The sequence below is a fragment of the Asterias rubens genome, chromosome 14 (genome assembly GCF_902459465.1).
Source record: "Asterias rubens chromosome 14, eAstRub1.3, whole genome shotgun sequence".
Taxonomy (NCBI): Eukaryota; Metazoa; Echinodermata; class Asteroidea; order Forcipulatida; family Asteriidae; genus Asterias; species Asterias rubens.
The window spans coordinates 6625064-6650561 of record NC_047075.1 but is presented as its reverse complement, the minus strand read 5'-3'; the positions used below and the strand labels follow the sequence as shown (position 1 = coordinate 6650561).

The 25498-nt window shown below is 40.6% G+C and overlaps 2 protein-coding genes across 5 annotated transcripts; one reads left to right on the top strand and one right to left on the bottom strand.

The window, feature by feature from the left end:
• The first annotated feature begins 4687 nt into the window (after positions 1-4687).
• LOC117299071 (transcription initiation factor TFIID subunit 8-like) lies at positions 4688-13998 on the top strand. Of its 4 annotated transcripts, XM_033782484.1 has the most exons (7): positions 4688-4804; positions 5540-5581; positions 7369-7538; positions 7742-7903; positions 10367-10491; positions 11250-11397; positions 13534-13998. In XM_033782484.1, the coding sequence occupies exons 3-7, from the start codon at positions 7397-7399 to the stop codon at positions 13812-13814; spliced, it is 858 nt and encodes a 285-aa protein (XP_033638375.1). In that variant the 5' UTR covers positions 4688-4804; positions 5540-5581; positions 7369-7396; the 3' UTR covers positions 13815-13998. The 4 variants fall into 4 exon arrangements, with proteins under 4 accessions (XP_033638375.1, XP_033638374.1, XP_033638376.1 ...); XM_033782483.1 differs by lacking the exon at positions 5540-5581 and having other exon boundaries at positions 4689-4804; positions 13534-13997; XM_033782485.1 differs by lacking the exons at positions 4688-4804; positions 5540-5581 and adding an exon at positions 5143-5485.
• Positions 13999-19101: 5103 nt separating this feature from the next.
• Positions 19102-24157, bottom strand: LOC117299061 (protein adenylyltransferase FICD-like). The gene is made up of 2 exons (XM_033782462.1): positions 23798-24157; positions 19102-20511 (listed from the first exon to the last, which is right to left on the bottom strand). The coding sequence occupies exons 1-2, from the start codon at positions 24090-24092 to the stop codon at positions 19442-19444; spliced, it is 1365 nt and encodes a 454-aa protein (XP_033638353.1). The 5' UTR covers positions 24093-24157; the 3' UTR covers positions 19102-19441.
• Between the last annotated feature and the right edge of the window lie 1341 nt (positions 24158-25498).

Sequence of the window (25498 nt, the reverse complement as noted above, 5' to 3'; positions counted from 1 at the left end):
GAGTGAAGACGTAAGGGCTTCGAACCTTCTTATATGAGTGAAGACGTAAGGGCTTCGAACCTTCTTATATGAGTGAAGACGTAAGGGCTTCGAACCTTCTTATATGAGTGAAGACGTAAGGGCTTCGAACCTTCTTATATGAGTGAAGACGTAAGGGCTTCGAACCTTCTTATATGAGTGAAGACGTAAGGGCTTCGAACCTTCTTATATGAGTGAAGACGTAAGGGCTTCGAACCTTCTTATATGAGTGAAGACGTAAGGGCTTCGAACCTTCTTATATGAGTGAAGACGTAAGGGCTTCGAACCTTCTTATATGAGTGAAGACGTAAGGGCTTCGAACCTTCTTATATGAGTGAAGACGTAAGGGCTTCGAACCTTCTTATATGAGTGAAGACGTAAGGGCTTCGAACCTTCTTATATGAGTGAAGACGTAAGGGCTTCGAACCTTCTTATATGAGTGAAGACGTAAGGGCTTCGAACCTTCTTATATGAGTGAAGACGTAAGGGCTTCGAACCTTCTTATATGAGTGAAGACGTAAGGGCTTCGAACCTTCTTATATGAGTGAAGACGTAAGGGCTTCGAACCTTCTTATATGAGTGAAGACGTAAGGGCTTCGAACCTTCTTATATGAGTGAAGACGTAAGGGCTTCGAACCTTCTTATATGAGTGAAGACGTAAGGGCTTCGAACCTTCTTATATGAGTGAAGACGTAAGGGCTTCGAACCTTCTTATATGAGTGAAGACGTAAGGGCTTCGAACCTTCTTATATGAGTGAAGACGTAAGGGCTTCGAACCTTCTTATATGAGTGAAGACGTAAGGGCTTCGAACCTTCTTATATGAGTGAAGACGTAAGGGCTTCGAACCTTCTTATATGAGTGAAGACGTAAGGGCTTCGAACCTTCTTATATGAGTGAAGACGTAAGGGCTTCGAACCTTCTTATATGAGTGAAGACGTAAGGGCTTCGAACCTTCTTATATGAGTGAAGACGTAAGGGCTTCGAACCTTCTTATATGAGTGAAGACGTAAGGGCTTCGAACCTTCTTATATGAGTGAAGACGTAAGGGCTTCGAACCTTCTTATATGAGTGAAGACGTAAGGGCTTCGAACCTTCTTATATGAGTGAAGACGTAAGGGCTTCGAACCTTCTTATATGAGTGAAGACGTAAGGGCTCCGAACCTTCTTATATGAGTGAAGACGTAAGGGCTTCGAACCTTCTTATATGAGTGAAGACGTAAGGGCTTCGAACCTTCTTATATGAGTGAAGACGTAAGGGCTTCGAACCTTCTTATATGAGTGAAGACGTAAGGGCTCCGAACCTTCTTATATGAGTGAAGACGTAAGGGCTTCGAACCTTCTTATATGAGTGAAGACGTAAGGGCTTCGAACCTTCTTATATGAGTGAAGACGTAAGGGCTTCGAACCTTCTTATATGAGTGAAGACGTAAGGGCTTCGAACATCTTTCTGAAAGGCATATAGGAAAATGTGGCTCAAAATTGTAAGAATGTTTTCATAAAATAAAAGCTGTTTTGGTAATTACAAAATTCTCACTTGCTAAGTATCTCAACATAACATGCATAAAATAACAAACCTTTGAAAATTTGAGCTCGAAGTAATTTTCTACGAATTTGATTTCGAGACCTCAATTATTTAGAATTTGAGGTCTCGAAATCAAGCATCGACAGCACACAACTTCGTGTGACAAGGGTGCCTTTTTTTTCATTATTATCTCGCAACTTCGACGACCGATTGAACTCAAACTTTCACAGGTTTGTTATGTTATGTATAATGTTCAGATACGCCAAGTGAGACGACTGGTCTTTGACAATTACCAATAGTGTCTACTGTCTTTAAATAAGTTACTGTTATTACGTGATTCTAAATTATGCTAGACATTAGCTGGGGCATGTTAAGAAGTCCCTTAGATTTTTAAATTGAGGGGAAATGCACAGAACACATTCACACATTATATAATAATGGTGTGACAGGCTCAACTGGTTCTTTCAGACATTGACGTACGCTTGTGTATTTTACGCAATATATCATATCAATGGATCATATTTCGTGACTTATAGTTCTGAGCAGATGATTTGAAACTTTTATAACAAATCAGTAATTGCAAATAGTTTAATTATACTTTGAATAATATAAACATTATTTTCTTACCTGACGCTGCTTCTAGGTAAATCCAGTTTTCCTATAGTTCCACGTAGCAAACGTAGGCCCTACACTGCTGACAAGTTTCATTTGTGATATGCACGCTTTGTACACAACTTGTGAATTTTATTGGCGAACACTTTGCGACACATACGCCAGGCGAACTGTCACTGCAAACCAACTTTAGGCTCAAAAGTGTAACGATAGTTTATGCTTTACTGAATTCTATAGATTGCGTTTATTTTCAACACACTGACCTGCATTTTGATGTTTGATTGGCACCTTTCTTGTAAAAATGAAGAAAAAAAACCTTGACAAAAAGTAGTTGACCTACAAAACTAATTTGTATACTGATACAGTGCAGCTTTAAAAAAAGTTTTACACATCAGAAGTTTGACCTCGAAAAATAACGGTCACAAAAGGACAAACTGGGCATTATAAGCCTAGTAGATTGATGTATACAGTTGTGTCCACTGTGGGCACTACGTAGGGCCTGAACCCTGCACTGAGGCCAACTTAAGGAATCTGTATACCTCTATCCCTTTGGGTGTGTCATCTCCCACACTTATCTCGACGTTGTGGTGGACATGCCAAGGTGTCTATTAATTTTAAAGTTTGAAACAATAGGCCTAATTTGAGTTTTAATTTGATATGTTTCAATTACTACGACATGATACGAAAGAAAGAGAAAACATAAGTTTATCTCTCAGTAAAAGCGCCGCGCCATCCAAGGTAGACTGCAGTTATTATTATTATTATTATTATTATTATTATTATTTATTCGGCCAAGATTTCAACAAACAGTACAAGATACAATATTGAAATATAAATAAAGAAATATAACAGTATAAGAAACAATGAATGTAAACTTAAGACATCTAGAACAATTGTAAACCAATGATTGAGTGAGACAGAGCACTGGCAATCAAGCAAGACAATTATAAAAACAGACAGGACAAGCCCATTCTAAGATGGCCAGGATTAATAAAAGTGAACCTAACCACTGTGACTCGAAAGCCTATCAATCCAATCTTAAAATAGGAATAGAATCTTTAACAAACATTTAAAAACAGTAAAGATAAACTTTGGAAAATATAATGAATATTAAGAACAAAATAAATATGTATATGTTAAGAAAAACCTATTTATATGTAGCAAGATTATTTGGAAGTGCACAATTGAGTTTAAAAAAAGCTGACCTAAAAACAATGAACAAATGAGGAAATAAAAATATAGAAATTAAGAAAAGGGCCAATCTTTATCAACAGATAAATTAAAAACAATTTGGAAAAACTCTACAGGTTCTGGAAGTGCTGACACAGGTATCTTTTAAAACAATTGTATGAATCGAGGGTGAGGGAGTTGCAGATATTTGTTGGCAGACCGCTCCAAACACGAGGGAAAGAATGAACTGAAGTGTTTTTTAGGCTGAGGGTTCTAGCATACAAATGGTTGAATACGAGTGTATCGGTGTGTCGGGTATTGACAGAGGTATTCAAGTTGATGATGTGACAATTAATTAAACCAAATAAACAACAAGTGGTGAATTGCACAATGAGTCTTTGTCGTCTGGATTCAAGCGTTTGCCAGTTTAGAGTTTTGAGTCTGTCCTCGTATGACATTGCACCTCGTTGTTGCCTAAGGAACATCCTCGTAGCTCTCCTTTGGACACGTTCAAGTTTTGCTGAAAGTGTTGTAGTATATGGGCACCATGCAGGCAGCCCATACTCAAGAATAGGTAATACAAGGGATCTGTAAAGGGACATTAATGCAGTTGGGGATGTTCCACCTGCCGTATGCCAGATGAAACCTAGAGTCCTATTTGCCTTGGAGACAACACTGTTGACATGGTCAGACCAAGTGAGGTTATGATTGATCACGACTCCAAGGTATTTGTAGGTGGCAGTTATTTTGAGGGAGGATCCATGAATAGAGTACTCTGGAAGGGCTAGTGTTTTTGTAGATCTGGTCATATGCATAATCATAGACTTATTGGTGTTTATTTTCATCCCATTGGCCACACTCCACAAGTCGATGGCATCAAGGTCAGCTTGCAAGGAAATATCATGCAGGCAGCTGCGGATTACTGTGGCTACCTTTTCTAATCAACTTACTTGTGGGTGAAAACAAGGGAATTTGCACCTTATTCAGTACATTTTCATTTGGCAGCAAAAACATTTTTGTTGTTGACATACAGTTTATAGAAAATCCGTGCAGCCATGTTGTGATGTTCTAACGCAGAAATTGTCTTTATTGCTGAAACTGCCTAATTACCCACATTTTATACTGACACCGGTAAGGTCTCGTGTTGAACTCCGAAATAAACTCTTATGTTCTTTGGAGGTTTCGAGGAAGAAAAGCCTCGATCAATCACTCAAATGCAATAATACTATCATGTAATTTTAACAAGGAGACGCCGTGTTTTTGCTGATGTTCTGCAACACCCATCTGAGGTCACGTGACCGAGCGCACGAGCGACGAGAACTGACTAAGTGGAGGTAAGAAATTTAGATAGTCGAACAATCGAACATCCAGTTATTCAGCAGCAAAAACCAAAAGGCTAAAAGGTCATCCTGCCGCGGCGTTTGGTGTGTAGTATTTCTCCTTGTTGTTCAACCATAAAGGTTTCCAGCTTTATTTGTCAGGTAAATATTAATTTTGGAGTTGTCTGGGATTTTAAATAGTGGATTTAAAGTAGTTAAATGGTACTGGTGGAGCTTTTGAGTGGATTAAACTGGGCTTCGGTATCATTGTTAACTGTTAGCGCAACTGAATTGCTTGCTCAATCATTACACATCTATCCCTGTGCAATCATTCCGCGCAATGCCTTGATTGCGCAGCGCGATTGCCAAAAATAAGCACTACATTTATACGTAGACAAGTCGTCGGCGTCGATCCTTTTTACTTGAACTTACTTGAATCCACCGACGCCATCACACAACTGGGGAGGAGACGGTGGTTCTGGTTACTGGGGCAGACAGCTTAGATAAGCTTATGTAGAGCCCCCCGACGTTCTTTAGGAATTTATCCACATGTCCCTTGAAAATGTTCACACTTGAAGCTTCAATTGCTTTTCGAGGGAGAATGTTCCAGTAGTTGACCACTCTCTGGGTAAACCAGAACTTCCTGAGGTTGAGGTTGGATCTTGATTTGTACAGTTTAAGTTGGTGACCCCTGTGCTGCACGGTTGACAAATCAAAGAAATGTTCAGGGTTCAAGCCCTCAAGGCCCCTAAGTATCTTAAAGGTCTCGATAAGATCTCCTCGCAGCCTCCTGCACTCCAGGGTGGTCAATTTCACTTCCCTGAGTCTGTGAACGTAGTCTAGGTGAGATAGACCTCCAATCATTCGCAATGCTCTCTTTTGCACTCTTTCTATTAGGTCAATATCCCTTTGAAGATGAGGCCTCCACGCCTGAACACAGTAATCTAGGTGTGGTCTAACCAGTTCTTTGTACAGTCTGATGATTGTTGTTTTGTCTTTGTTCGTAATGGTTCTGTTGATTAGCCCCAGGGCTCTGAATGCGCTTGACTTGATTGATTCTGTTTACTTTGCTAAATTGACATGTTTTTGTTATTCCTTTCTGTCATCTGTAGTTGTTTTTATGGATTACTTTCCGTATGGCGCCACCACTTTTTCACGCATTTTTACAAAAAGGAATATCTCATTGAGGTAAATTAGATTCTATATAAAAACTATATCCTGGTGTCATGTGTTTTCAGTAGGATAACAGGAAAATTGTTCACAATCAAAAACTTTTTTTTTTTTTTCAAATCATCTATCCAATTTTTTAACAATAACCATTTCACTTCATGGTGTGTTGAAATTTTTAAAGTTTTGGTTTTATGTTGCAGAGACAGTCCGCCATTAACAGTGCTTATGCATGAAACTTTTCCGTTTTGATATTAATATTATTTGAAAGTTTTCCATCCATTTCCTTGGATATCAGACAACTCGTCGGTTCAGGGTTCAGACAACTCGACTTGGAGACAACTCGACAGTAAGCTTGGGCGATATCACGATATTATCGAATATCGCGATATTAATTTGGACACGATTTCGATATCGGATGGATTTGGTTTTAATCGAAATATCGATATATCGCGATATATCGCGATAATCGCGATAATCGTCATTAGAACACCTCTCTTATGCTAGGACTGTCTCTTCTACAACTTTCACTTGGAGTTTTAAGACTGATGATGTGAAATTTCATTAATCGCGATTATATCGAATATCGCGATATATTGTCGGCGATATATCGTGAATAAAATAAATCGATATCGCCCAACCTTACTCGACAGATGGCCAAGACAAGTTGACAGTTGAGCGGTCGACCTCCGTTAGTGTTACTGACATGTTTACACAAATTTCCTGGTAGGCCTAATTCCTAACCCTTACCCTAACCCTAAGCCTAACCCTAACCCCCCTAACCCTTACCTACATGTACACTGTACCCCCCCCCCCACCCGAACGGACGAGCTGTCTCAACCGTCGAGTTGTTCGTCGAGTTGTTCGGTTGAGTCGTTCGTCGAACCAGCTTTCTCAACCGTCGAGTCGTTCGGTCGAGTTGTACGGTCGAGTTGTTCGACAGACGAGTTGTCTGAACACCATTTCCTTGCCTTCCCACCACTTTTTTAGTTTACCAAATGAAAGAACTAAGCATCAGCGAAATTAATAATAGATCTTATTTCCATTAATGATTTGGCAGTCAGTTTGAGTAAATATAGATATTTCACCAAAAAAAACCTGGTGGCAACATTCAGCATATTTTCCCAAAACATAACAATTGAAACCACACTCACTACGTGTATGTTAACAAGATTTCTGTAGGTAGTGGTAAGTTAAATTTTTAAGGGCCGGTTTTAAGTCGGGTCTGGAAGTCTTGACAGACACACTTCATAGGCCTCAGCGCTGACTGTTAACCAAGTTTTATGGATACACATCAAGATTTCCATCGCCCGACCATCGTGCGACCGACTATAAACCGTCCTTTAGAATTACTATCGCCTACAGTACACATTGCCTTACATCATTGCCTTACATCACTTGGCACCGCACACAAGCAGCTATCCTTGGCGTTCACATCCTGACTGAAGAACTATGCTAAGTAGCCTACCGAAGTAGAAGTATAAGTTGATTGTATGTACAAAAATTGATAATGTTTTGATATTATTTTGACCTTTTCTCTCTTTTGTTACAATTTGTAGGTAACATTTGACACATCGTGGCCTTGTCATGGCCTCAACAGCTCATTCTGAGCTTGCTGCTGCTCATCGTAAAGCTCTACTGGTGTCTGTTGGTGTAGTGTGTATGGAAACAGGATTCGACAGCGCTAAAGAGTCATGTCTCGAAACATTAACAGAAATGCTACAGAGCTGTAAGTATAGCTTCTTATATTAAAGGCCCTGTCACACAGGCCTCAACATAGAGCATGCTGGCCGATGACCTGAGACCCGGCCTGACACTACGGGGCTGAATCATGCTCTGTATGTAGGTAGGGGCTTGTCCATGGGGAGCCTTGAAGGTCAGAAGGATGTCAGAACTCTATTTTATCTCTATTTTATCTCTATTTAACTGCAGACATAAGTGAATTAGGCCGTAGTGCCAGAACTTACTGTGAGCTTGCTGGTCGTACACTCCCCATGGTGGCTGATGTAGGAATTGCTCTATCAGGGATGGGGTCAAATGTCAAAGGGTTGAATCCGTATGTACGTCGGCGAAGGAGGCTTCCGACTTTACATCGTAAGTTTAAATTCCTTTTTTTTTTAAACTGCCTTCAGAATCAGAATAGGGGTGGAGTTCACAAAGAGTTATGACTAGCCTTGTCTTGAGTTAGGACAAGTTATGCATCCAAACTTAAGACTAGCCATACGTTTTTAATATCTCCTAGGACTAATCATATATAAGGACTAGTCCTACATGCAACTCTTTGTTAACTCGACCGCAGAATGGGTAATTACTCTAAGACACATGAAGTCTACAATGTCTGTCCAGTGTTTTATTTCACTCAGGTCAATGCTAGACGTGGTAGAGTGGATAAGAGCACCAGACTCGAGCTCTGACCACCAGTGTTTCCGATCAGCACAGTGTGGGTTTGAGTTCCGGACACGCACTCGTTCATTATTGCTGCATCCTTCGGATAAAGCCATTGGTCCTGTGTGCTGTGCAGAGATGGGATTTTCCCTTTTTTAACGGAATTCCCCCCAAAAAAACAATTCCGTTTTTTGTCCCCCCCCAAAAAAAAAAAAAAAAAAATAATAAATAAAAATAAAATAAAAAATAAATAAAAATTAAAAACAATTTATATACAAAAAATAAAATGATTTTGTTAACGATCAAATTTTAAAACAAATGGACATTAAAAATAACGCCCCAGATTAAAACAAAGATATAAAATGCCCATGATACTGCTTCATGCTCCCAAGTTTTGAGCAGTCAGAACAGCCTATCACATCCCTGCTCGTGTCATGCACAAAAAAAACCCAGGCACTTACCATGTATTAACCGATGGGGTTTGCCCGGTGTTCCTGGTCTGATCCACAGCATGTTGTGCCACAGCACCTTGTAACCATTACATGGTGCTTGAAAGTAATACTAGGCTAAGCTTGGGCGATATCGATTTATTTTATTCACGATATATCGCCGACAATATATCGCGATATTCGGTATAATCGCGATTAATGAAATTTGACATCATCAGTCTTAAAACTCCAAGTGAAAGTTGTAGAAGAGACAGTCCTAGCATAAGAGAGGTGTTCTAATGACCTATTCTTCTGGTTTTACTCCAAACCTATGGGGTGCAAGATGTCTCAGCTAGCAAATACATCGCAATATTTAATCGATATATCGACATATCGCGATTATCGCGATATATCGATATTTCGATTAAAACCAAATCCATCCGATATCAAAATCGTGTCCAAATTAATATCGCGATATTCGATAATATCGTGATATCGCCCAAGCTTACTAGATAGGTCTCATACTTCAAAACCAAGCCCCCATAATGCACGGTATGTCATTCCTTTCATTAAAAAATCATGAGTGCTTTCATACACCCCATGGGTGTGATAAAGCGCTTCAGAAGAAGTCAGTATTATTAGTTCTCTTCTTATTTTACTCCAGTTTGATTGTTGAGGTATGCCACCATCTCTCTGTTCAAATGATGCACTCACCATAGTAATTGTGCATGATCCTGGGGCCGATTTCACTAACGTCTATGTTTGCGATCATCGCTAACACACTTGCGATGAGATCGCAAACCTCAAATCCATCGCAATTGCGATGTCGCTAATTCTGCGTTTCACTAAAGTCATCGCAATTGCGATGACGTTAAAAGGGAAATAAGGTTTTTGTACGAGGCTAAAAGTAGTGACCTTTGACATCCCGCAACAAAATCGTCAGTCGTCGCTCGAAATGAAATGGCATTGTGCAGTTTATATGTTAATCGTGGTTATGTTGGTGCATACAAACTGTTGTGGACGATGTTTAGGCATTCATTTACAAAAGGTTAAAGCATTTATAGGCTTATAAGGATCTATTATAATTTTAGATTTTAATAAAAAGTTTTCGTAAATCTGTTGTAACGGTGGAATTGGTGAAAATTCTGACATATCTGTCTAATAATACCATGGAGGTAGAAATAGATATTTCTACCTCCATGAAGATAATACCAAGCTTCACACTGTCAATTTGCCAATACATTACACATTTTTTAAAAAAATGATGGTTAAAATAATCGAACCCAGATAGTATCTCCTTTTTACCGATATTAAGGGGCTCTTTGCTGCAGTTGCGTCGCTGATAGTTGTCATCGGCAATCTGAGTCTACCAGGTAAAAGACCGCAAGGCTAAAATAATGTAGCGCCACTCATTTTACTCTAAATCACGGACAACTTATACATCTAAACGTACACCGCTATAACTATAAGCACAGAATGGCGCAATGTATCATAAGTTTGCGATGAACTTTTACTTTGCGACCACTAACATGTCATCGCAAGATTGTCATCGCTAAATAAAACTTTGCGACGAGCATATTCATCGTAAAGTTTTAGTGAAATCGTCGGCTAAAAATCGATCGCTAAGTTGCGATGGATTTTAGATTTAGCGATCGATTTAGGCGTTTGCGATGACCAAAACGCGTTAGTGAAATCGGCCCCTGATCCATTAAATGATAGTTTATTCTGTAACTTTTCTTTACAGAGGACCGTTGTAAACAATCCGTCCAATGCAAAGCCCTTCAAGCCGGTGAGAAAAAGTCACATCCTTCATACATTCCAGATCATCTACCAGAGTTTCCTGATCCTCACTCATACATCAGAACATCGGTAAGATAAATACTCCCTAAGCTAGGTAAAAAGCCTTTCCCATGAACTTTGTAAAACTGAACATCACAGTTTATGAGAAAGAAGTAATATCTTAGTAAAATATTTGAATTGATTTTGAGAAGACACACAACTTTGTGTGACAAGGGTGGATTTTCTTCCATTATTATCTTGCACCTTCGATGACCAATTGAGCTCAAATTTTCACAGGTTTGTTATTTTATGCGTATGAAAAGAATGGTCTTTGTCAATTACCAAAAGTGTCCAGTGTCTTTAAGACACTTGTGGTCACTCTTTCTCTTTGAAGTGTCTGAAAGCTACATGTATGATCTGTGGGTATTTGTAGTGGTGTTTCTGTTCAGCAGATTGTTGGTTCGAATCTCAGTCGTGACATTTGTGTTCTTAAGCAAGACACTTAATCATGAGCTTCTCTGAAGCCAGGGGTAAATTATTATTATTGGCTTATTAAACAACATTCAAACTTGGCAGCCAGAGGCTAAATTGGTACCTACATGTATGAGGGCAGAGATGGTTCTTGTGATTGATTGGCTGAGTGCACTACATATTTGTTGCACAGGCTGTATACTCCCCAGGGAGCTGAGATGGTTTAAGGAATGAATACAGCCTAGTAGGGTTTATAATGTAAGAAGCGCTTTGAGACGCCCTTGGGTTTATAAAGCGCTATATAAAAACCGACTATTATTATTACCATTACTTCATTATTATTATCTTACATGTACATTGTATCATCTTCTTTACAGACAGTAAGACAGCAAGAAAACGACTACAAGATAATCCGAGAGAAAGCCGCATCCCAGAAACGAGATGTAGAGAGAGCTCTGACAAGGTTCATAGCCAAGACTGGAGATACACAAACCCTATTCCCGGGAGACAGTAATGTATTCCCATGTAAGTAAACATAACAAAAATTCTGCATAAATCTTCCAGTAAACTCAAATCCATGATCAACGGTTTAACTTACTAAGTGCATAGGGTGTATCGGGCGATTGGATAAGAGCACCGAACTCGAGCTCTGGTGCTTCTGTTCAGCGGAGTGTGGGTTTGAATTCCGGTCGTGGCACTTGTGTTCTTGAGCAAGACACTTCACTATAATTGCTTCTCTCCACCCAGGGGCAAATGGGTACCTGTGAGGGCCGAGGTGGTTTTTGTGATTGGTTATAGCTGAGTAGTGCATATAATTGTCGCACAGGCTGTATACTTCTCAGGGAGATGAGATAGTTAAGGAATGATTTAAGGCCCAGTGACCAGGGGTAATAACGTTAGAAGCGCTTTGAGTTCTTGGGTGTGAAAAGTGCTATGGCTATTATTAAGATTTAGGCACACAGTGTTTTAGATCAGGTTCGCTTATAGTGACATGTAACTTAGGATTGATCTTAGGACTTAAGTTCCGTATCAAAAGACGTACGTGTATAGGACGCATTGAACCTTTCTAAGTTAGGACGGGTTACTTGTCTCTTAGCGTTTCGTTAATTGGGCTGCTGATGTGTTTTAAAATATGCCACCCTACTGTTTTTATCATACAAACAAAGACACATGTAGCTCTGGCATGTCTAGTGTTAGCCTTGCTCAAGGCAGTCGAATTATTCACTCCGAAAAAAGACCGCCGTTGTACAAAAACCCACCCGTATTCACTGTACGTGACATCGCACGACACGATGCCCCGTACACTATCCGCATGCGGAGGCCGTCGGGCCGACAGCCTTGTAGGGTCTGTGTTGAAGCCACTGACCTCATTACTATAATAAGCGAAGAGTTCCCACGGTCAGCTCATTACCATAATGCCCGCGAAAGACGAGACATGTTTACATCACACACGAACATGATAGGGTCCAAAGGTTGTGATAAGGGAAGTGCGTGATTGGACGTAAAAATGAATAATTCATTTGCTTCCCATCCTGTGTCGTCTGCAATTGGTCAGACGAAAGATTGTTAATATTCATGAGCTGCATACAAGCATATCCTAGAGCCCCCCCAATTTTTTCCACTTGTGGAAATTTTTCAATACAACACATTAAACCCGGAAGTTACAGACCCGACAAGGCTGTCGGCCTGACGGCCTCCGCATGCGGTTAGTGGTACGAGTTCAGATGGCTTGTGTGCACAGTAGTCAAACGATGTGACAGGTATACGGGTGGGTCATGCGGTGTGATCGCACGCACCACGCACATGGTATACGGGTGGGTTTACAGCGGCGTCTTTTCGGAGCGAATAATGCGACTGCCTTGAGAGCAAGGCTAGTCTGGTGTCTGTCGGTGGCATACAGAACAGGTTTATCAGACTTCAGTGTCCGTGAAGTTTGTGTGTTTTCCAGAATTACTGATTAACAAAGAGATTGTTGGTTCGGATCCCACCTGAGTGATATGCCTGTGAAATTTGTTCACAGGCCTCAGAGGAAAGAACTGTGTATGACCCATTTCACCTGACGTCATCATCAGAAAAATGTTAAATGCACCGTACTGGTGGGCAATGTCACTCTGCGTTTTCATATATAACTCTATGCCGTGTGTTATGCAGTGAAGTGTACATTTTAGGCGAGGCGGCGTTAATACACGTAAACCTAACTGCCCACCAACATGGTGAGTGTGGCATCAGTCGCCGCGTGTGACGTGCGTGCAAGGGGTCAATACAGTGCTAACACACATCAGTGTATACATGAGTAAAACCAAAACAAGTATTTCTTTATCCCGATGAAAATTTATATCTATTAATTATCTGTACACTCCCCAGGGAGCTGAGATGGTTTAAGGAATGATTTAAGGCACAGTGTGACCAGGGGTAATAATATTGGATGCGCTTTGAAAGGGATATAAAAACTGGCTATTATTTAATTTTTATTAGACTTTACACTGGTATCAAAATATACAAATCGATACATAAAGATATAAAGAAGCAAAATAGCAACAAAAAATAAAAAGGCCAGTGAGTGGCGAGGAGGAACAGGTGACCAGCACCTCTACAAAGTCGTCCTGCAACAAAGAATGTCCCCTATGATTTTTTTATTTTTATCTTGATATTTTGTTTCAGTGATTGCCTGTACCCCGTCACCTCTTCCATACGTTGACGCACTCATGCCACCAGAACATGAAATATGTGAAGATGAAGATACCGAAGACACGGATATTGAAGACTCCAAACCCTCAGATGACAACGAGCAGAATAAAGTCGAGGATGGTGAAACGCCGACGCCCAAATCACCGGGAAGCTCGAGGATGCGAGTGGAGAGAATGAAGATTGAGAATCTAATGGCTGATAATCCTTTCTTGAGAAAAGTAAAGAAGCCGAGAATGAAAGTTAAAAAGAAGTGAATTTTCTGTACTGTACGTGTAGTTGGTGTTTTAAGTGTACATGTACTATGTACTTTTAAAGGATTGGGGTACTTTTTGTTACACAAAACACAATTTCCACAAGTTAAACATTAAACTAACTTGGTTTGAAGATAATGAGATAGAAGGCTTCCCTTAAAATATTAATTACTGAGGTGCTGTAGTGTTTGAGAAATGAGTAAAACATTTTACATGCTAAAATAATTATTGTGTCTTGTTTTACTAATTTCTCAATAACTGCAGCACCTCAGCAAGTAATACTTTAAGGGAAGCTTTCGACCATCATTATCTTCAAACTGTGTGGGTTTGATGTTAATCTGTGGACCTTGTGTTTTGTGTCCAACAAAAAATACCCAGACCCTTTAATCTAGCAAACCTTAAAGGCAGTGGACACTATTGGTAATTGTCAAAGACTAGCCTTCACAGTTGGTGTATCTCAACATATGCATCAAATAACAAACCTGTGAAAATTTCAGCTCAATCGGTCGGCACTGACTGGCACTAAGGATACCCAATCGGTCGGCACTGACTGGCACTAAGGATACCCAATCGGTCGGCACTGACTGGCACTAAGGATACCCAATCGGTCGGCACTGACTGGCACTAAGGATACCCAATCGGTCAGCACTGACTGGCACTAAGGATACCCAATCGGTCAGCACTGACTGGCACTAAGGATACCCAATCGGTCGGCACTGACTGGCACTAAGGATACCCAATCGGTCGGCACTTACTGGCACTAAGGATACCCAATCGGTCGGCACTGACTGGCACTAAGGATACCCAATCGGTCGGCACTGACTGGCACTAAGGATACCCAATCGGTCGGCACTGACTGGCACTAAGGATACCCAATCGGTCGGCACTTACTGGCACTAAGGATACCCAATCGGTCAGCACTGACTGGCACTAAGGATACCCAATCGGTCAGCACTGACTGGCACTAAGGATACCCAATCGGTCAGCACTGACTGGCACTAAGGATACCCAATCGGTCGGCACTGACTGGCACTAAGGATACCCAATCGGTCGGCACTGACTGGCACTAAGGATACCCAATCGGTCGGCACTGACTGGCACTAAGGATACCCAATCGGTCAGCACTGACTGGCACTAAGGATACCCAATCGGTCAGCACTGACTGGCACTAAGGATACCCAATCGGTCAGCACTGACTGGCACTAAGGATACCCAATCGGTCGGCACTGACTGGCACTAAGGATACCCAATCAGTCAGCACTGACTGGCACTAAGGATACCCAATCGGTCGGCACTGACTGGCACTAAGGATACCCAATCGGTCGGCACTGACTGGCACTAAGGATACCCAATCGGTCGGCACTGACTGGCACTAAGGATACCCAATCAGTCGGCACTGACTGGCACTAAGGATACCCAATCGGTCAGCACTGACTGGCACTAAGGATACCCAATCGGTCAGCACTGACTGGCACTAAGGGTACTCTTTCCAAAAGCTCCTTGGAACCCCAGAGGGTTACAAGAAGATGAAGTTTGTAACCGTTTGTTTTAAAATGCATATTGGTTAGAAAGATATTGTAAAAGTAGATTACAATGATCTACACAAATATGCCTCGAAATTGCGGGGTTTTCTTTTTACCTCATTGACTAACACGGTCGGCCATTTATGGGAGCCAAAATTTTGACTCCCATAAATGGCCGACTGTGATAGTTTGCGACGTAAAAGGAAAACCGTGCAATTTTGAGTGATACTTGTGTGGATCATTATATTCTACTTTTAAAACATCTTTCTAACCAGATGCATTTCATAACAAACGGTTTCAAACGCTTTAAATAGACCGACTCGTCCGATCCAAGGCAACGTGTTCCTTTAACAGTGATCAAGTTCACTTAGGAGACATCCTTACGCTAGTTACATTACCAGATATATGATAATAATCCAGAGGCCATGACCTACTAGTACATGTACATTGTATGTTGCCCCTGGTCTTGGCCTTGGTGCCCTTCAAAATGTATGACTTTATGGTTTTTCTAATGGAAGTGCCCTTTGCTATGATTTTTGAGGTTGAGAAAAGAATTGACTACATGTAGAGTGGGATTCGAACCAACGACCTCCGGATTAACATGCCGGCGCTCTACCAACTGAGCTATCTAGCCATATGTTGGCGGTGTCCCTATTTTGTCAAATAATTGGTCTGCGCATGTAAGCGAGGAATGAAGTAGATAACAGAGGCCATGACCTACATTGTATGTTGCCCCTGGGTTGGCCTTGGTGCCCTTCAAAATGTATGACTTTATGGTTTTTCTAATGGAAGTGCCCTTTGCTATGATTTTTGAGGTTGAGAAAAGAATTGACTACATGTAGAGTGGGATTCGAACCAACGACCTCCGGATTAACATGCCGGCGCTCTACCAACTGATCTATCTAGCCATATGTTGGCGGTGTCCCTATTTTGTCAAATAATTGGTATGCGCATGTAAGCGAGGAATGAAGTAGATAACAGAGGCCATGACCTACATTGTATGTTGCCCCTGGTCTTGGCCTTGGTGCCCTTCAAAATGTATGACTTTATGGTTTTTCTAATGGAAGTGCCCTTTGCTATGATTTTTGAGGTTGAGAAAAGAATTGACTACATGTAGAGTGGGATTCGAACCAACGACCTCCGGATTAACATGCCGGCGCTCTACCAACTGAGCTATCTAGCCATATGTTGGCGGTGTCCCTATTTTGTCAAATAATTGGTCTGCGCATGTAAGCGAGGAATGAAGTAGATAACAGAGGCCATGACCTACATTGTATGTTGCCCCTGGGTTGGCCTTGGTGCCCTTCAAAATGTATGACTTTATTATTTTTCTAATGGAAGTGCCCTTTGCTATGATTTTGGGGTTGAACAAAGAATTGACTACATGTAGAGTGGGATACGAACCAACAACCTCCGGATTAACGTGCCGGCGCTCTACCAACTGAGCTATCTATTCATATGTAAGTTGGCGGTGTCCCTATTTTGTGAAATAATTGGTCTGGGCATGTAAGTAAGGAATGAAGTGCACGCTGGTCTACATATATGTACATGTGTAGCTAGGAGTGCGTTTTGGCGACCCCAACCAAAGGCTGTTTCTGACATCGTAACTAAAACGGTAACCGAGCTCACAATTCGGTTATCGTTCAGTCTGAACAGCAGAACCAACGACCAACAACCGAAACAGTTTTTGGTTTGGGTCGCCAAAACGCACTCTAGATCAAGTTTGATCCCTAGTTAAGACCAGCATGCACGTCATTCAACAGTTTGCCCTTGCACAATGGGTGTTTGCGAAAAGGTCTATGGCTCTTTTCAGCATGTTCAAAGATGAAATACAAGGTCTTGGACATTTTTTTTAATATTGATTGTTTCGGCTGAGGGTACATGTATCTCAGTACATGGTTACAATTAAATGTACATCAGTTTAGGAAGAATATTTGTGGTGAATAAATGCCTCCATGCATCCTGCATCTACTTTTGTCGGTTGTCTACGTTTATTTTTCTTGGGATGATCATCTGTCATCAGCTCTCGGTAAAATAATCCCATGTTCCTCCCCATGGCAGAAGTATTACACTCATGAAAACTGAAGTATAGACAAAATGAAATGCAAGACTTTATTTTATACTTTTAATTTACTATATAATTTTAAAATAAATATATGTATGTCTTTAAAATAGAGCTGAAAGCAGCTGCAATACATGTACAAGGGGTAAACTATTATCACTTTATTTTATATTTTACATTTAGTAACGGTCAAACAACCATATTATACCTTAAAGAAAAAAAAAGTTGTTGGTCACACTTGAAATACAATCCAGGTTTGAACAGCATGGCCCAACTCCCAAAAATGTGGTTTGTCAAAAAATACAAGATAATTTCTGGGTAAATTGATTTTTTTTCCATTTCAGAGGTACATACTACATGTACGTATGTACAACATGTATGTACTGTATGGATGTAACAACATATCTGCCTTTTTTTTAAATATAAAACGTTCATCCTGTTTTATGAAGAAAAAAAACAGCTTTATCTGTTTGCTTTTCTCAAAATTGAGAAGTTGGGCTTATTTCCCTGGAAGAGCTGAGCGCTTTTGTCTGGTTGTATTGCGACAAACTGCAATATAAAGTACAGTAAAAATAATATATTCATAGTTTCCTTAAAAGGAAGGTACATGTTTGGTAATTATTGTCAAAGACCAGTCTTCTCACTTGGTGTATCCCATCATAACCATAAAATAACAAGCCTGTGAATACTTGGGCTCAATCGGTCATCAAAAATGCGAGAAAGAAAAAACACCCTTGTTCAACGAATTTGTGTGCTTTCAGATACATGTAAGAATAAAAGACTTGTAGCTAGAAGTCTTTTATTATTTTAGTGAGAAATTACCAAGTCAGTTTTTAAGTTAATTTTTGTTTCGAGTAATTACATGTACATGTACACGTACATGTACCAAACGTGTACCTTCCCTTTAAAGATTCAAAATAAATAAACAGATTGCAAAGCTTCAAATTCTATTTACTCCATTTGCAAAAATAAGACGTAGAATAGTGAACTGGGAAACCAGAAATGTGTCCCATAAGCCCTGTTCTCATTAATGTATCTCTGATCCTAGTCTTGGTTCCAAGACCATTGGTGTTGCGCGGTCACACACAACCAACGTTCCGATTATGCACGGCAAAAACTGTACACGCTTGTAATGAACGTACGCTAGCGGGCGCTCTGTTTCTCTGATTTAGATCTCACCATGGTGAGCACAGACTCTAGACATGGTGAGATCTAAATCAGAGAAACAGAGCGCCCGCTAGCGTTCGTTCATTACAAGCGTGTACAGTTTTTGCCGTGCATAATCGCAACGTTGGTTGTGTGTGACCGCGCAACACCAATGGTCTTGAAACAAAGACTAGACAGATCCCTGTGGAAAGCCCATGGGTACCCCAGCTCACTTTCACACTGTCCCCGCCTACATGGTATGCAAGTCCCTATTCTCACTGGGTTCAGGCTGCAACTTTCGAGAATACTCCAGGGTTTTCATCGCTTACCCCTACTCCAGAGCAAGGGTGGATATTCCCCATGCCAGGGCCAGTGTTGCGGGTCTCGAGATCGTTGTGGGCTTGACTTGATGTGTCTCATTGGTCTTGACTACAAGTTACACAGGCCTGATACTGCACGGGGCAACGGAGGCGATTGCCTCCGTTGCCCCGTGCCATTGCCTTGGTGCCCTTGAAATGCTCCAGTAGAAATTTACAATTTCCTCATAGGGTGCCCTTTGCAAAAGAGAAAATGCCTTGGTGCCCTTGCCCTTTCAAAAACGAAGCATACAGCCCTGAATGTACATGTACAACACTGCCAGGACAGATCACTGGTTATACACGTGCATGTACGTACATTGCAAGTCAGTGTGAAAGGGCTGGCCGTTCTTAATCATGGTTGTTTCTACTCAGCCTGTTAAAGTAAAACAGCCTGTTAAAGTAAAAATTAAACTAAAGGGTTTAAATACAATAATTATGAGCCATCATAAGGCAGCCACAAAAATTGATCAAGCTTGAACAAGGAGCAGTGGCCTTACAACATGCAGGAAGTATTTTGAATTCAAATGCATGAGGTAGTATTTAGTACACGGGAATATTTTCAACTGTCCTGTATCTTTCTCTACTTTCTATTTCTGTAAGTCCATGGGATTCACTTGTCAACCATAATAAAACATCCAGCATGCTTTCTGTACACCGAGCAATAAAGCGTATAAACGGCCTGACATCACCTGCATTAGCTTGCTTAATAGTCTCATAATACTCGTGTCTCTGCGTTACTTTGATTATTATTGGGGGATACCCGGCACGCATTAGAATCAAATTCATCAATAACCGTGAAGTTCTTCCGTTTCCATCTAGAAATGGGTGAATATAAACAAATTTGTAATGTGCAAGAGCTGCAAACTCCACTGGGTGCATTTCATTTGTTTTCTCTGATGTTAACCACTCAATAAATTCTTGTAGGAGTTCTTCGACCTCTGTTGGAGCAGGGGGGATGTGTGATCCGACAAATACTTGTGTCGTTCTGATATTCCCAGCTTCAATTGGATCAACGTGTCCGAGGACACGCCGATGGATCTCAAGTATGTCATGCACTGTGATGTCACCAAATTTATTCATGAGGGTATTGTTGATAAACTGCAAGGCGGAACTCATTCCGATTATTTCATTGTGTTCTAAGACGCTTTTTCCTTGTACAGCCATCCCAGTCTCCATAACGCTCCGCATCTGTTCCAGAGATAACGTATTCCCTTCGATCGCTGTGGTGTGGTAGATATGCTGGTAGAACATCTCTTGCTGTGCGCGATGTAACGCTCGACTATGAGATGGAACTTCGAGAAACTGGTCTCGTTTCAAGTCAATCTGACTCAATATTCTCTGATCGATTTCTTCAACGATTTCGGCCGTTCTTTTTAGATTGATCAGTGCTTTGCTGTGAGATGCGTTATTCAGTAACGCGCATGTGTATAAATAATCCGCTTGGAGGATATCTTTTTCCTCTATGAATTCTCCATATTCGTTGAGGGCGTCGGAGTGGTTCGGATCTAGAGCGAGGGCGTGCTGGAATAACTTGTGTGCTTTTTCATTCTTGCCGTTGACTTTGAAGATGATGGCTTGATGGAGAGCTGCTAAAACCTCACCTTTAATATCTGAGAGAAAAACAAAAAGGGAAACCTTAATAAATTAAAGATAGAAAGATGTTTTAAAGTCAATCCATACATTTGCATAGGACCCTATTCCTTGAAATTGCGTGGTTTTCCTTTTACACAAATTGAGTTCACAAATTGGTGTGCCTTGGTAATTCACAATGTTTAAAAAATAATTTATAAGGAAAAACCTAGCCCCACTTGTGTGGCCAAGGCTAGCTGAATCCTAGCTGATTCAGCTAGCCTTGGCCACACAAGTGGGGCTAAGGAAAACCTACTTCTAGAAACTATAAGGTTCCCCTACCTGTGAGCAGGGGAGCCTTAAAGTTTCTAAAAGTAAGGAAAACCATGATGCAAATTCAAAGCTATAAAATTGTGTTGATCTTATTCATGATCAATCAAAGTCGGGGCAAGTTTGGTTGCGATAATTGTAACAATCCATCATCCGTCCGGACAGTTGGACATGCCAAATGGACATGATGGAGGGTTACCATTAACGCAACTACTACTGTTTCGATGGACATGGTGACTCGTGTATGCGAATGTCAATGGTGGATCATGGGTTGTTGCGATAATGGTAACCCTCCTCCCGCGCTCAGCTGACAGGAGGCGAGGGTTACGTTATCGTAACTACAATATAGATGGTCCATGGAGTGGGGGGACGTAATCTAAAAATTAAATTTCAAAATCGCTAAATTATTTAAATATGATCAGTTATTATTAAAAAAATATTTGAAATTTAATTAAATTAGTATAAATATTTAATATTATGATGAATAGGGTAGATGGCCTTAGCTTTCGATCCAATCCGGACCTTCTTCAGAGGCATAAGACAAGTACAAACAAATACATATCCATTTATAGAAAAAGAGAGGGGGAAAGGGATTAAGGAAAGGATCCAGAAAGAAGCGGGAAAATAACAGCCAATCAAAGTTCCTATTTCAGAAACAATATTGGGGGCTATGAACCAATAGGAGTGAAGTGGCGAGGACAAAGGATGTTTAGAATGAAAGGAAGGGTTACTGGACCATAAAAGTGGTAAATGTATTGTTCGACAACAATGGAGGGAGACATGAAAGGGTAGGATTAGAGAGCAAGTTGCATCATGATGCAACTAACAATGGTCAATTAATAAGAATAGCAAGATCAAAGGTATGATGATTTTAAAAATAGGTATGAGGGACCTGTGGAAAAAAAGGGGGGGGGTTACTTACATCAGATAGTTACAGTGATGAATTTATAAAAACAACTTTAAACTAGGTTAATTTATACTTTATGTACAGAATATATACAACATATGAGTTCTTAGGCAGAAGTGAAGTGGAGGGTAATGAGAAGTTATTTAACACCAGTGTTTATGTTAAGTCCAAAGGGTTTTACTGTCTTGAGTTGGTGAATCCAATGTGATTCTCTATTCTTGCGGTGTGTGTCATCACCATTGCAAGCTTCAATCACCAGAAGTTCAACATCAATGACACTATGATTGGGGCTGTTGAAGTGGATAGAGACTGGGTACGGTTTCTTAGTCTTTATGGAAGAGACATGATTCGCAAAGCGAAGACTAAGTTTGGTCTTAGTCTCTCCCACATATTGTAGCCCACATCTCTTACATGATATGACATAGACTACATTAGACGTGCTGCATTCAGAGTCGGTCTTGATGTTGTATGAAGAGCCAGTGGTATGACTCTTCACCTTAAGTGAGGGCTTAATGTGCAGACACGTTTTGCATTTGGAACGGGTACATTTGTGACAGCCCAGTATATCTGTCGGGGGTTGTGTTTGGACTGTACCTGGGGGAAGTTTGGCCCTGACTAGTATGTCACCAAGGTTCTTAGGGCGGCGGAATGCAACCATGGGAACCTCAGTGATTGCTGAGTGTAACCTGCTGGAGGAGTGAAGTATAGGCATGTTATTATTGAGAATTGAGGGAAGTTTGGGTAGTTTGGGGTGGAAGGTGGTGACCAAAGCAACTCTATTGGTAGGAGGTTTTTTAGCTCCCGTGTTAGTCAACAGAGTATGACGAGGTACGTTGAGAGCCCTGTTGATAGCAAGTTGGACCCTACGTTCGCTGTGTCCCCTAGATACAAGGTGTTTCCTTAGCTCTGATGAGCGCCTCTTGTACAGGGTATCTGTGGAACAGATACGCCTGATACGTAAGGCCTGACTGTAAGCAATTGCCTTCTTACAGTGACTAGGGTGACAGCTATTGGAGAGAAGGTACTGGTGGGTGTCGGTGGGTTTACTGTAAACATCTGTGACAAGGCCATTAGGAGACTTGGTTATTGTCACATCTAGAAAGTTCACACTGGTGAGAGATTGTTCGGTAGTGAACTTTATGGTGGGGTGAAATGAGTTGATATGGGCAATAAACTCATCCAAGCTGTCTTGGTCACCACACCAGATGGAGAAAATGTCATCAATAAATCTCCACCAAACTAGTGGTCGGTTGGGGGCGGAGGACAGGAGTCTGTCCTCCAACTGAGACATGAATAGGTTAGCATATGAGGGTGCCATTTTGGTACCCATGGCAGTACCCTGTACCTGTAGAAAATGCCTGTCAGAAAATGTGAAATTATTCTTCATTAGAATGTGGCTCATGAGTTCCTTAATATGACTCACTGAGGGGCGGGACTGATTACTAGCATTGAGGGCAGAGACACATGCACTCATGCCTTCATGATGGGGTATGTTAGTATACAGTGATGAAACATCAAAAGTAACCAAAATAGCAGAGTCAGGTATTTGGTGCTTGACCTCATCTAGTTTGTGGAGAAAGTCTTTGGTATCCTTGATGAAGGAAGGAATACGGCAGACTAAGGGTTTGAGGAAGCTATCAACAAACTCAGAAATGCGCTCTGTCGGGCTACCATTCCCAGATACAATAGGTCTCCCCGGGTTATTGGGCTTGTGTATCTTAGGTAGAAGGTAGAACCTTGCTGTACGGGGGTCATGTGGGAGGAGATAGTTAAATGTATCTTTCTCAATATCATTGGCATTATAAATCTTAACCAGGGTGTCACTGTGATATCTTGGGAGAAAGATTCAGTGGGATCAGAAGCACATTCAATGTAATGATCAGTGTTACTGAGCTGTCTAAGGCCCTCAGCAATGTAGTCATGTGTGTTCATGACTACAACTGCGGACCCCTTGTCAGCCCGTTTAATCACTATGTCTGGTGATTGGCGGAGTTGTGTAAGGGCGTGACGCTCATCTTTAATATTATGAATATGTATTAGTATACTAAAATAACGAAAAGCACTTTAAAATAATGTTGACATGACCATACCTGGTCTGATAACAGGTTTATCCCTGACCGTAATTGGCCACTCCCTCATGCCGTGATAATCCATGCCAGGCCACCCCTCCATCCCGAGCGCTTTGGTTACCGTCAAAGACGACGACTTGGAAACCGGTGATGTTGAAAAGGTCCCAACTTGACGAGAACTCCCCTCTAAAATAATCATAAATCTCGACAATACTGTAAAGAGACATCCCGCTACAACGCTGCCAAACAGGAAGAAGACAATAGATGATTTGAAGACTAAACTGGAACTACCATCTGGTTTGGTTTTGGTAGACATTTTGGTGGGTTTAACGTGGAAATTCTCATCATTTTATACTCGCGTACAATTGTGAATGACGATGATGTAATCTATTTATAGCTCAAAGTTTGACGTGTTTCTTGTCTGTATCTATATACGGTACTTTGACGTAAAGAGAAGCAAGGTGCCAGTCTGTGCGGAAGGATCATTTGGCCTTTTCTGATTGGTCAACCATTTATTAAAGATGGCGGCCTCCATGGGAAGGAGATTCGCACGAGGGGAATACAGATTACTGAGTATTGTTGGATGAAAGAACGGTTTGACATTCGACGAAATGGCTTCATTTAGTACCAAGACTAATAAGAGGTAAGTACAACCACTCCACACAATTCATTTTGAAAACAACTAACTATGCTATCCAATAATTTTAAGATCTAGCTGGTTTTTAACTTTTGTAATCCTCCATTCCATCCAAGGGACCAAGTCCAATCAATCTCCATCGACATCAACGCGTTCAGTTCACACGTTATTTATAATATAATATAAATTATATTTTAATCGGCCACAGCACACACCCAACCCTCGGGGGTCCTACTAACTAACTTGCCTCCAACTCGCCGTCAACTCCTCCAATATAGGCCAACATTTAAAATCCTCAAATCAAAGAGGCATACTAGACTACTACACTAGTACTACTAATTACTGTTTGTTACTTTTACTAAATCTAAAAATAATAAATAGAACTGTGTAAAGTATTATTATTATTTTCTTCTTATTATGTTATTAATATTAGCTAAAAGAGAATGTTCATAAGTTTTTAAGGTTACTTACAGGTACATTGATGATTGATTTAGTTTGTAGTATACTTAACTAATAACAATTATGTTATTAGTTAAGTATACTACAAACTAAATCAATCATCAATGTACCTGTAAGTAACCTTAAAAACTTATGAACATTCTCTTTTAGCTAATATTAATAACATAATAAGAAGAAAATAATAATAATACTTTACACAGTTCTATTATTATTTTAGATTTAGTAAAAGTAACAAACAGTAATTAGTAGTACTAGTGTAGTAGTCTAGTATGCCTCTTTTGATTTGAGGATTTTAAATGTTGGCCTATATTGGAGGAGTTGACGGCGAGTTGGAGGCAAGTTAGTTAGTAGGACCCCCGAGGGTTGGGTGTGTGCTGTGGCCGATTAAATATAATTTATATTATATTATAAATAACGTGTGAACTGAACGCGTTGATGTCGATGGAGATTGATTGGACTTGGTCCCTTGGATGGAATGGAGGATTACAAAAAGTTAAAAACCAGCTAGATCTTAAAATTATTGGATAGCATAGTTAGTTGTTTTCAAAATGAATTGTGTGGAGTGGTTGTACTTACCTCTTATTAGTCTTGGTACTAAATGAAGCCATTTCGTCGAATGTCAAACC

What these genes read in the sequence shown, in the direction of transcription:
- LOC117299061 (XM_033782462.1), bottom strand. Translation starts at nt 24,092, where the DNA reads ATGTCTACCAAAACCAAACCAGATGGTAGTTCCAGTTTAGTCTTCAAA. An exon ending in TAAACCTGTTATCAGACCAG is followed by an intron (nt 20,512 to 23,797) that starts GTATGGTCATGT and finishes TTTTTCTCTCAG; the next exon opens with ATATTAAAGGTGAGGTTTTA.
- LOC117299071 (XM_033782484.1), top strand. Translation starts at nt 7,397, where the DNA reads ATGGCCTCAACAGCTCATTCTGAGCTTGCTGCTGCTCATCGTAAAGCT. An exon ending in AACAGAAATGCTACAGAGCT is followed by an intron (nt 7,539 to 7,741) that starts GTAAGTATAGCT and finishes ATTTAACTGCAG; the next exon opens with ACATAAGTGAATTAGGCCGT. An exon ending in AGACAGTAATGTATTCCCAT is followed by an intron (nt 11,398 to 13,533) that starts GTAAGTAAACAT and finishes ATTTTGTTTCAG; the next exon opens with TGATTGCCTGTACCCCGTCA.